The sequence below is a fragment of the Monodon monoceros genome, unplaced genomic scaffold (genome assembly GCF_005190385.1).
Source record: "Monodon monoceros isolate NGI ecotype Baffin Bay Population unplaced genomic scaffold, NGI_Narwhal_1 Super_Scaffold_19, whole genome shotgun sequence".
NCBI lineage: Eukaryota > Metazoa > Chordata > Mammalia > Artiodactyla > Monodontidae > Monodon > Monodon monoceros.
Window position 1 is genome coordinate 65769040 of NW_021703775.1, and position 12100 is coordinate 65781139.

The 12100-nt window shown below is 50.0% G+C and overlaps 1 protein-coding gene across 1 annotated transcript in view; it reads right to left on the minus strand.

Moving 5' to 3' along the window:
- Positions 1-5068: 5068 nt before the first annotated feature.
- TOGARAM2 (TOG array regulator of axonemal microtubules 2) overlaps positions 5069-12100 on the minus strand; it is a 43316-nt gene continuing 36284 nt past the window's right edge. Inside the window, 2 exon segments of the mRNA XM_029231625.1 lie at positions 5069-5406; positions 9371-9457. Of these exon segments, the coding sequence (XP_029087458.1) occupies positions 5069-5406; positions 9371-9457 (425 nt within the window).

Sequence of the window (12100 nt, forward strand, 5' to 3'; positions counted from 1 at the left end):
AGAGGCTTGGAGGGGAGGGAACAAGCCTGCAGGGAGAAGAGCTTCTAGATTTCTCCTGGGGTAGGGGGTGGGGATGCTGAGGGTAGCTGTGAGGGACGTGTCAAGTAAGGAGAAGGGGGAAGGCAACTGGAGAGGTGACAGGCTCCAGTGGCAAGAGCAGCCCTAGCTTCCCAGCAGAGAGGGCAGACCATGCTCCATCCTCTGAAGCAAGCCCAGCACAAGTTAACGGTGGGTCTCAGCCTCCGCAGATCTCCAAGGTAACATCCACTCCTCCAACTCCAAGGGCTGCAGAGCCCGCAAGACCCTGGTCCTAGCGGATCCTAGACCCGGATCCTAAAGCAATGTCTCCAGAAACATAATGGCCAATATTCGTCAAGCGTTTCCTGTGCTCATGGCCTCATGTTAAGTATTTACAAGAATTATCTCATTAATCATCACAATAGCCCAGTTAAGGTGGGCAATATTGTCATCCTCCTCCCACCCACTTACCACATATACAACACACACACACACACACACACACACACACACTGGATCGATAAGGGAAGATCAGAGAGGTTGACAAGTGTCTCCAAGGCCACACACCAGCAGCAACAGTGCCTGGACTCGAGTCCAGCCTCTCTGACTCCAGTGCCTGGCCTCAGTCAGCCTCTGTCCCCAACCCAGGACACCCCAGGGCTGCCAGCTGGGAAGAGCTGGCAGGCCAGTCACCCACAGGGCCAAAGCCACTGCCACTTTCTACACCTTTGATTTACTGTGGTATCAGAATTTGGCCACCCATTAGAATCACTTGTAGAGAAAAGAAAAAAGAGAAGAGAGAAAAGAAATGGATCAAGAAGATGTGAGATACACACACACACACACACATACCCCAGAATACTATTTAGTCATAAGAAAGAAGGAAACCCTGCCACTTGTAACAACTTGGATGAAACGAGGTCATTTTGCAAAGTGAAATAAGTCAGACAGAGAGAGACAAATACTGTATGATTTCACTTATATGTGGAATCTAAAAAAGCTGAATTCGGAGAAACAGACAGCAGAGTGGTGGTTACCAGGGGTTGGGGAGGTGGGGGCCAGGGGTGGGGACTATGGGGGGACATGGATCAAAGCGTACAAACTTCCAGTCAAAAGGCTGATAAATTCTGGGAATCTACTGTACAGCAGGGTGATTATAGCTAACAGTTTTGTATTATACACGTGAATGTGGCCAAGAGAGTAAATCTGAGATATTCTCAACACAGAAAAGAAATCGCAATTACGTGACCGGATGGAGGCTTGAGCTAAGGCTGTGGTGGCCATCGTTTTGCAATATGTAAGTGTATCAAACAATAGATTGTGAAGCCGAGGCTAGTCATCAGTTAGATCCATTAAACGATAACTTGCGTAATAAATAATAACTATAAAGCTGCCTACACTGATCAAGCTTTAATTGTTTTCACAAAAACTTGCACGTCCTCCCAGCATTACGTAGCCTAAACAATAACATGTTTGCCCAAATTGTTTTCCAGGAGCCTGGAGTCAGCTGTTGCCCAGCTCAAGCCAGTTAAGACTGGTTGGGACAACTGACCCTCCAACTGTGCATGCGTTAAGTGTCATGACCTTTTGAAGTCAGAGGGCCAAAAACTTCACCCTCAGAACATGCTAAGGCCACCATTTTCTGAACATGTGTCCCACGAAGAAGCATGTAGCTTAGTTGCACCTGCACAGAACGCAACCTTTTTCTTACCTCACCTTTTTTCTTATCTCCAATCACCTTTCCCCACACTCCCCACGCCTCAGAACGCCCCTGCTTCTTTTTTTTTTTTTTTTTTTTCCCCCTGCTTCTTTATCCTACAAATATCCCAGCCCCTCACCTTCTGGGGAAGCAGATCTGAAACGTTCTTCCAGCTCCTCGCTTGGCTGCCTTATAAACCCTTTCACTGCTGCAGACCTCAGCATCTCAGCGTTTAGCTTGCTGTGCGTCAAGCAAATGAATCTGGTTTGGTAACAACTGCACACCTTAAACTTACACAGTGTTATATGTCACTTATACCTCAATAAAGCCTGAAGGAAAAAAAGAAAAGGAAAGGAAAGAAAGAAAAGAGAAGAAGAAAAGAAAGAAAAGAAAAGAAGAAAAGACAGCCGTCTGGGCCCTACCCCATACCCATGGAACAAAAATCCCCGGGGATGGGCCCAGGTGTCAGCATTTTTTTAAATCTCATTGGACGATTCCGAAGTACAATGAGAATGGAGAGACATTTCTCCACTCAGGAGGCAAGAAATGAAGCAGGGAAGAGAGAATAAGATAAGAAGTGGGGCCTGTAAAACAATTTGCCTAAAATCTCAAAAATTCCCAAGCAAGGAATTCCTGAGCAGTTACATGTTCTCAGACAAGACTTTGGTTCTTGATTCTCACAATGGAGAGAGAGAAAGAGAGAGAGAGAGAGAAAAAAGCTCTTCCACAGCTCGATGCTATATTCTCACCCCAAGAGCACCTTGAGTAAGTAGAGCTCCTGGCTACACGCACAGCCAGCCAAGCGAAGAATGAGGTGGGCTTTGCTCAAACCCGCCGCGGCTCTCAGGACAATCTTCGTTTCCCATCAGGTCTCAGTCCTGCATGCACTCCCAACAGGCCCAGGTTACTAATAAGCTGTCTTCCCTTTGTTTTAAAAGTAATGATGTGGGAAACTTTTGAGACAAAATTTCCACCCAGCCTCCCCACTGAGATTGTGCCAGGGGTGTCACCCTCAGAGTGCCAGCTGCCCAGAGACTAGATTAAAACCTGAAATAGTGAAGGGAAAAGAACCATGCAAAGATTTATTCTTTGCTTTTCAGCTGTTTTCAGTTATTTTAAACACCCACCTGTGAGGATGGGTACAGAGCACAGGAGATGGGAAGCTTCCGGTTTGAAGACAGAAGGCAGGACCCGAATGCAGGAAGACAGGGCAACGTCTTTGAGCTTAATTTCTGCCTTCAAAATCCTTGGGATCCTACAGTTCTAAAAAATCCTGAAATATTCTGATAGGCTCTAGGATCTTGACCAGCAGAAAATGTCGGTCTCAAACTGAAGAAGTCTGCTCAGACTCCAAGCAAACTCAATTAATTAAATTGTGTAAAAGTTTAAATTCAGCCTCTTGGGCATCTTTGACGTTTGCCCGGTCAGTCAGAATCAACAAAGGGCATGGTGGTGCTGGGGAAGTCCCTGCTAAGGTCACAAAGAGGTGAGAAGCCGCTAAGGCTGTGGCTGAAATTACCCAGCACACTTAAGCTGCCTATTAAAAGCCCAAGTCCCAGGATGACTGTGCCAGGCCCAGGCTCACCCCAGGGCATTCGTGGCAAGGGGGGCGAGGGGGGGCAGCCTAGTTACACCTGGCAACATTGCATGAGCTGATCAGAAGATTCCCAGCCTGCTCTGCCCCACACTCTCAGGAGGGGCTCAGAACAGAGAAGTGGACTGATGTTGTACCTCGGGGTGGGTGACAGTGGAGAGGGGTCCACTGGTGGGCCTGGCAGAAAACTTGCTGGCATGAAGCTGGGCCTCAGGGCCTGGCCATCTGGATCTGCCCCAGACTGCTGCTGTGGGTCTGGATCCTGAGTTGGGACTGGGATGCTGCCCCTTCAGCCTTCACCTTACCCATGTGTTTGAGGTCACGATCTGAGCTCTAGTTCTTTCTGGTCACACTGTTGTCAGCCGGCCACTGCCCCCAGGCAAGGCAGAGACACTCCTACTGTGTCTAGAGCCCCAGCCCTTGGCATCCATCCCCCTCTCACTGCCAGGACCCCATTTCCCATTCCTCTCGTTGCTCCATCAGTGGCTCCACCTTCTTCGTGTTCTGGTCCAGCCTGCGTCCAACACACCTCTCCAGGTCCACGATCGCATCCGGCCCAGCTGGAGTAACCTGTGTGGTTTCAGAGTTCCCACATGAAATCTGCACACCATGGTGCTTTGTGCTTCACCCAGTCCTTTTGTTTACGGTATTTCAAATGTGAATCATCATCCAGTCCTCTTCAGAACTAGCCAGGAAGCCACCTTCCAGAGAAGGCTGTCCGTAATGCCAATGTCAAACTCTCCTTGCCTTTAGATCCTGTTAGAATGTTCCCATAGGACATAGGACATAGGATGCTGCACTGAAGATTTTGTAAAGCAGAAGCAGGGTGTCCCCCAGAGATGCTTATGTTCACCCCAAATCAGGCTTATGACAAATGGGCTGGATTTGAAAGGCCAACTCAGGGTCTCTGGGTTCAGGAGGGCTTTTCCAGCTGCGCACAGATAGGAGCTATGCCCCAAAATGGTCTGCAACATGGGGATCTGTGCTATACTTTTCTCCCTCATTCTTCGTCTCAGTAGCATCAGCAGCTGGTTTTGCTGTTGTCGTGTTTTGTTTTCTTTTTTAATTTTTTTTATGTGTACAATATTATATTTTGACTTCTGTATACATTGCAGTGAGCTTACCACCAAAGGTTTAGTTTCTATTCATCACCATACAGTTAATTCCCTTTACCCTATTTGCTTTCCCCCCACCATGCCCCTTCCTCTATGGTAGCTGCTACTCTGTTCTCTGTATTTGTTTGCATCTGTTTGGTTTGTTCTTTTTCTTTGTTTTTTGCTTTTGTTCTTTTATATTCCACATATGAGTGAAATCTTATGGTATTTGTCTTTCTCCATTTGATTTATTTCACTTAGCATAATACCCTCAAGTTTCATCCGTGTTGTCACAAGATTTCATCTTTTTTATGGCTTATCGTATTCCTGTGTGTGTGTGTGTGTGTGTGTGTGTGTGTGTGCGTGCACGCGCATGCATGCGTGCACTGCATCATCTTTATCCATTCATCCAAAAATGGGCACATAGGTTGTTGTTTCCATATCATGTTTTGTTTTCTTTGTCGCAAACCTAGCTACTAGAAAATTCTGTGGGCTTAAAAAAGTACAAGATAATAAAACCTTAGAAAAATAAGTAATTATTTTATTTCTACCTCAAAATATACTATGTACATCTGGAACTCTATGGGAAAGTAGACCAGGAGATTATTCCATCATAAAAATAAAATAAGATAAAAATAACGATTGCTCATTCTAGATCTGTCTTTAATCCAGATGAAAGGGGCGTGAGCTGCCAGTTGTCTTGCTGTCAGGTGCCCTCCGCCCGTCAGTGACCTTGGGGCTGTCTCACAGGGATTCCGGGTCTAAGAGCTCCTGGAGCGTTTTGAGGACTTGCTTTGTCTGGCTGGCGACCAAGTCCTGCAGCCGGGAGCCCATCTGCCCCTGGAGGCTCCTGCACAGCCGGCAGACGGCCGTGCGGATGTTCCCGCCGCGCCCGGGCAGGATGCCGTTCCCGATCATGTTGTTCAGGAAGTACCAGAGGACCGGAAGTACGTGGCACTCCACGGCCTGGGGCTTTCGGGGGTAAACTGAGGCCACCAACACTGTCAGGCAGAAAAGAGGGAGAGTTACTTGAGTCAAGCACTCTCTCTCTCTCCCACTGCCTTCTCTGGGGACACCAACTCTGTCCCCCAAAAGGCAGGCAACCCAGCAGGGCCCACTAATCCATTAGACGCACTACCTAGGGCTCATAACACACTTAGGGGCCCATGGAAATGTTTTAAATTCTTTCAAAATCAGAAGAAAAAAGTCTGAAGCTCTCCAGCCTGATTTCTATTTGTGTTCCTACCAACCAGTCATAAAGTACACTTTTAAACATTTTTTTTACAGAGGAAGGGGTATGCGAAGGTGAGAGGGCTCAGGGCATATGACAGTATAACTGGTCCCTGAGGCCCAGGGCGAAGGAAAGAGGCAGACGCATCTGGATTGCTATCCTGCCTCTGTTATTTACTAGCTGTGTGAGCTAGAGAAAGCCACCTAACCTTTCTGAGCCTGTTGCCTGATCTGTAAAGTAAGGGTAATAATTCTGAACCAAACTCTTAAGACTGTTAGAGGTTAGATAATACATGTAGGCGAAGTGCCTATGCAAGTAGGCATGTGACAAAGAGTAGCTTGGTCCTAGTAGCACTTTAATCTGCATTACCACCTAGGAGAGTTCACACAGCGAAAACTTGTACTAGGAAGAAAGGTCGAGACTCTCAAATGAAGCATTCTGGAAGATAGAATAGCCAGTGGGAGATAAAACCAGCACGGCCTCCCCAGTTTCGATGCCACACCTCACGATAAGCCCAGCAGTGATGCAGGAGGCATGAACGTGCTTTGGAAACCATCAGGCTCTGCACAGACCCTTCATTCCAGTGAAGAACGCCCCAAATCTGGTTACCCCAGGCCCCCTGCCTTCTCTAGACCCCAGAAAACCCAGAGACAGGCTAAAACCTGCCAGCAGGCTCTCCATCACACAGTAATTGCAGGGCTCCCTCCAACGTCAAGGCCTCATCAAGGGGTACCCCAAGCCGCTTCGGAGGGGCTGCTCTGGCCCGCAGCCTTGGCCGCGTCACCCTACGTGCATTCGTGCAAATACTTGCTCGACAATCAGCACACTGCCTGTCATCCTGCCAAAGGATAAGTCCTGGTGAAGGCAAACAACGCTTAGAGAAGCACTTGATTTATTTACGGAACAAAGAAATTGGAAAGTTCCCTGAGCTGAGACACACCCGGGAAACTAACACTGCTGGAGCCTGAGTCCAGGGCTCAGAGCTATGCATCTGTGACGCCATTTCACTCTCACCCAAGAGGCAGGACACTCGTCTGTTTCACAGCGGAGGAAACCAACACTCAGGGGTCGAGGAGCTGGCCCCAGATCCCACAGCTAACAAGAGCAGAGGACAGAGGCCAAGCCTTCCTTGACTCTAAAGCCCACGCTCTTCCCACCTCTTGCTACCCCAAACCTCTTGGAGTTCCACGTTTTAGAGGCTGGTCTGGAGTTTTGTTTTATTTTTAGAGAAACCCCCAATTTGTTCTTCCTTCATCAACTTGACTTCATCCAACCCGCCAGGATATTTTGCAGCGGGAGCTCTGTAGGGTCCCTCTGATTTCAGACCCAGCCTGGGACAGTGGAGAACCGGAGAGGATGGCCCGGGACCCCCTCAGCTCAGCCTGACTCTCTCACTGTGCCATCTCCCATGAAATGTGTACCTTGACTCTCTGGCCATACCCTCAAGATTCCTGTACCCCACACTGGGGGCCTCCCCGGGGGCTCCCGGTGACACAGAGCCCTCCAAAGTCAAGGTGGTCCTCATTCCTGGGAAGACGGGACTGCACCCAGTGAGCCACGCCAGCTGCGCCAACTTCATAAAATGGGGCCAAGAGGTGAGAGTTATGTTACCTGTGCTGGAAAAAGGCTAAGAAAGGAGGGCCCAGTTAACCCTAAAGCCACCTGGTCAGCCCCAAGGGTGGTGGGAGGGTGGGAGGGGCAAGGGGACAAGGGGAGGTGGAAGGGGGGCAGCCAGAGGGAACAGAAAGAAAACGAATCATCCGATTAGCCACCTGTACCGAACAACTCTGAATCAAAGGTTTCCTAAACCTCCACTGAATCTCTGCTGCAACTGGAGGTGAAAACTATCGCAGGAGCCAGGCCCAGGCAGGGCTCCCCTGACCCCACCAAATGGTGAGGGGTCCACCTGCCCCTAACCTGCCACACCTCCCCCACTCCTCCTTCCTGGCGCCTCACCCCTGGACTCTCTCCTCCTGCAGTGAGGCATCTACACCTCGGCCCCAGGAAGCTCACGTCCACCCTTAGACCACATTCACCTGCCTGCGGGGAGCGGGTGGCCCAGGACCTGGTAGGGGGGCATCACGAGGAAAAACCCATTAAAATCGAGCTTAAAAGGCAGCTGAAGTAATTAGCAAAAGATTTACTCCTGCGTTAAGCTGTGCTATTATGAGTCCATGCCTTGCGTCAATTGAAGTTTTCTTCCCTGCTCCTGGCTGACACAGAGTTAATAGAACTATGCAGAAACTCTTGTTTTTGAGGTCTCTTGGAAATAGAAGGGTAATATTTAGAATAAATGGATACCCACTCGCCTCTGGGGCCCATAAATTACCTGTACGAGGACAGGTAATCAAAGAATGCTGATTTTGAGTCACAGAAAAGAGTTCCTTGTCTGCTACCCACGGTGGTCTCAGTTACGTGACCCCGTTCTCACCCCAAGGCACCCACAGCCTGGCACTGCAGCTGCATCGTAGCCCCCATCCTGGCCTCACTCGCGCCATCTGCTTGGAGCAGATCTGGCACCTGGACCGGAAGTAAGGGGCCACTCCAGGGACACGGGGAGGACTGAACCAGGGCGCAGAGGCAAGGCCAGGAGCAAGAGATGGGGCGGCGGAGGAGCGGGAATGACGCCCTTGGGTAGGCGACACGCACCGAGCACCCCCAGAGAGCTCAATGCTGGGAGGCCCTGACTGGGCCAGCGACTGAGGCTGGCACGCGAAACTCAGGCCGGAGGGCCAGGGAGAAGGGAGACAGAGGAGGCGATGCCAGACCAAGTGGGCACCGCCCCGGTGGAGGAAGGAGAGTGAGAAGGGCTTTGCCCGTGGGCAGGCAACGGGGAGAGGATGGGAGGTCTGCCCCTGCAACGTGCTGATGCCCAGGAGGCCAAGGCAGGGGCCACCCAAGGAACAGCAGCACTGTACAGAGGTTGAGGGCTTGGCTCTGCAGCCCAGATCCCGGAGACAAATCCTGGATTACTAGTCAAGGGACCTTAGGCACTTAACCTTCCTTAGCTCCGTGTTTCTTATTTCTACAAAAGGGACAACCATGGAACCCACACCCTCCTTGTGGGGTTGTTATGAGGAGTAAATGACCCAGTGCCTATCATCGGGGGTGAATAAAAGGGGCAGAGCCTAGAAGGCCAGGCAGTGACCTGTGGGCCACTCCGGGGACCCTGGACACCATCCTGGAGACTGCTTGGGAGCCATGCAAGGATGTAAGCTGGGGGTGGCATGATCCATGTGGATCTTAGGGGGGCCCTTGGGAGTCTAGAGAACAGATTGGGTCCTCCTGCCTCCTTCCTAGGTGGGACCCTCCTAGTATGGGGGAGGAGGCTTTTGGTAAGTTCAGTAACCTGTTAAGTAACCTGCCCAAGGTCAGGGCGACAGAGCTGCTGCTGACCCAGCCAGGCACCCATGAGGTGGTGTTGACCCAGGGAGGTGGATTTTTCTGATTCACACAAAGGTACCCTGTGGGGCTAGTGGAAGCCCCATCTGCAAAGAGGAAGAAACGCATAATAGTTTCTTTAAAACTATTTTGGCTATGTACAGACCTGCCTCATTTTGACCAAAAACAAAGATTGTCTCTGGCAATGTGGGAATTATTTTTTAAAGCAGATTATCAAAAGTTTTAAATGGTCTGTGGGGATCATTTGATGACTTTTGGTCTAAGATAAGTAGGTGGTTCAACTACATGCCAGGAGAGAAGAACAGAGATGGGCTGGGAGGCTGGATGCTCACCGGACAGGCGTTCTGTGACATCAAGCACTGTGCGGCCACTCAGGAAGCGCACCCGCCCAGCAAACGCTTGTACGAGGCCAAGGTTGTCTGGAAGAGACGGAGAATGTCAGTGGCCATGATGCTGTGGCCCGAGCGAAGGCACCAACTGTTCAGGGCTAGGTACACGCAGCACCTACATAGGGAAGAGCCGCTTTGGGAAGCTGAATTAATTTTTCCAGGTTATAATGGGGCCACTTTAAAAAGTGAATGTACATGGGGTGTTTGGGGATATAGTTACACTATCACAGGCCCCATTTACTCCCATAGATCCATAGATATTGTCTGTGCTTCCTCAAAACTGCTGTGAGCTTTGGGGCAAAGGAGGTAGGTAGATCGATAGACCGATCAATAGGTAGAGATAGATGATTGATGACAGGTGCACGATTGATAGATGAGATAGAAATAGCTAAATAATCGAGAGGTAGGTAGACAGACAAGTAGGTGATAGATATAGATAATAGGTAGATGATAGACGAGGCATTATATACGAAAGCTGTAGATGACAGATAACAGGTGAATGATATATAGAGATAGATGGATGAATAGATGTAGATGTGGATATAGAGATACAGTTTTAGGGGAAACTGAGGCACTGAGACACGATTATACCAAAGGTCAGTAAAGGGCTAGGATCAGAATTCAGAAATCACGGCTCTCCTCAAAGCCCGAACTTGGGCTCTAACCAATAGAATGTACCCACTACCAGATGGTCGGTTATTTCCACGTTGAACATTTACTGATACCCTCTAAATAATAAGCATGGAGCTGAGAACTAAATAAGGCCTGGTCTTTCTGCTCCTCGTCCCCCTCAAGAGACTCCTTGGCGGAGGAGACAGACACTTGAATGTGAACTCTAACACGGTGGGAGGCTCCATGCTCATGTAAGCAAGGGCCTGGGGTTCTGACGCTAGGGTGACCAACATATCTCAGTCTGCCCAGGACCTTCCCCATTTTAGCACCGAAAGCCCCACAACCCTGGTAAACCCGGATGGCTGGTCACCCTGTCAGGAGCAGAAGTCCCTGGCTGGCTCTGGTAGGGTCAGAGGAGGGAATGTGCAGGTTAGGGGTGGGGGGAGCGCATATGATCTCTCAATAGTTTATTTATAACCTCCCAGCACCCCTACAGCGAGCACTCCAGCCACACTGCCCCAGGAGCCCAGCTCTCCTGCTACCCAGCCACACCCATGGGTGAAGGCTGTGGCCCCGAGCTCTTCTCCACTGGGATCTTAAAGGAGTGTTTATTAGAGATGAACCACTAATGGTGAAACCCCAGCAAATGGGCTGGGGGGTGTGTGGGGATAAAGAGGCTCTCTGACGTTCTTTGATTGTTATTTCTAAAGTCAACTCCAGCCGGATCCCATAGCTACCGAATTTAGAAGCTGCTCCTTCTTCCCCATTCCAGCTGACGTCTCCTGGTTTCCCAAACTATTAAGCTTGAAGTCCTGCATCCCTCACAAAAGATGGACGAGCAAGGTGAGGAAAGTGACTCTTCACCTAAGAAAGGGATGCTAACCTAGAAAATCAACAAGGCAGGACCCATCTCCTTTTACTCCTGGATTTCCTCTCCATGACCCCTGGAGGCACCCAGCATCCCCAGCTCCCAACACCTGCAACCACAGCAGGCGCAGCAGCATTCCATGGGAGGTGGGCAAACAGCAAAATGCATTCCTCAGGGATGCGGCTGTGGGCCTTCCTGCGCCTGTCTGGGAGGCGAGGCGCGTTACCACAGCAGCCCCAGCAAGTGTGTCCTGGACTTCCAGCCGCTGACCATCTCAAGGCCAGATTTCTCTTTGCAGCGGACAGAGATTAGCAACCTGCCTAAGGAAGTCTTTCCAGGCAGGTTCCACCTTCTCTGAGCTCCTTCCATACCTCAGCACAGAGCCCTAGCATCCCCAGAGATGTACAAGCAAAGCTTTGTTTTTCCCATCAGGAAACCATTCTAGTTAAGAGCTAACTCCTACTTCCCTTGCTCTCCTGCTGAGACCCGTCAGAAGTATAGAGCAGAAAATGTACACATGTACATCTCTGCAGCTTGCAAAAGCTCCATCCATAAGTCCAGAGTCTTTAAAATAATTTGTTCTGGGAGATAAAAGAGAGGCCAGACTCTAGAATATTTCAGTTAGCGAGAAGTGGTCTCAGGGTGTCCTGGTAAACCTGTAAATGCGTAAGAAGAGATTTCTATATCAGCATCACCTGCATTATTGTTTCCCGGTGCTTCTGATTGTCCCACCCCCATCATCAGCCATGAGCTCACCTCTGAGAACAAGGACTTCTCCCTCCTTGCTCTCCCCCATCAACACTCAGTCCAGGACACTCTCTGGGCGCCGCTAGACCTCCCCTCTCCTGGCCACTGGCATGGCCTCCCAGAGCCTGAGAGAAGTGAAGAACCTGGGGGATACTTGAAAATGCACATCCAGCAGACATCTGTGCCAGCCCATGCTCCCAGGCACACAACAGGTGCCCAATAAATGCTTATGGCGAACAAGGCAATGTTGAAGCAGAGACACTAAGTTGGCCCAAACTGATCTATAAACCCCAGACACCACCCCGAGGAGCTGCCTCTCTGCCTCTGACTACTTCCATAGTGATGGCTCACCTTTCAGGTCACACCCACGTTTAATGAGACAGCAGCTAAGGGGGTGGACTCTGGGTCCAGATCGCCTGGATCTTCCGTGTTTTACTGTGTGACGT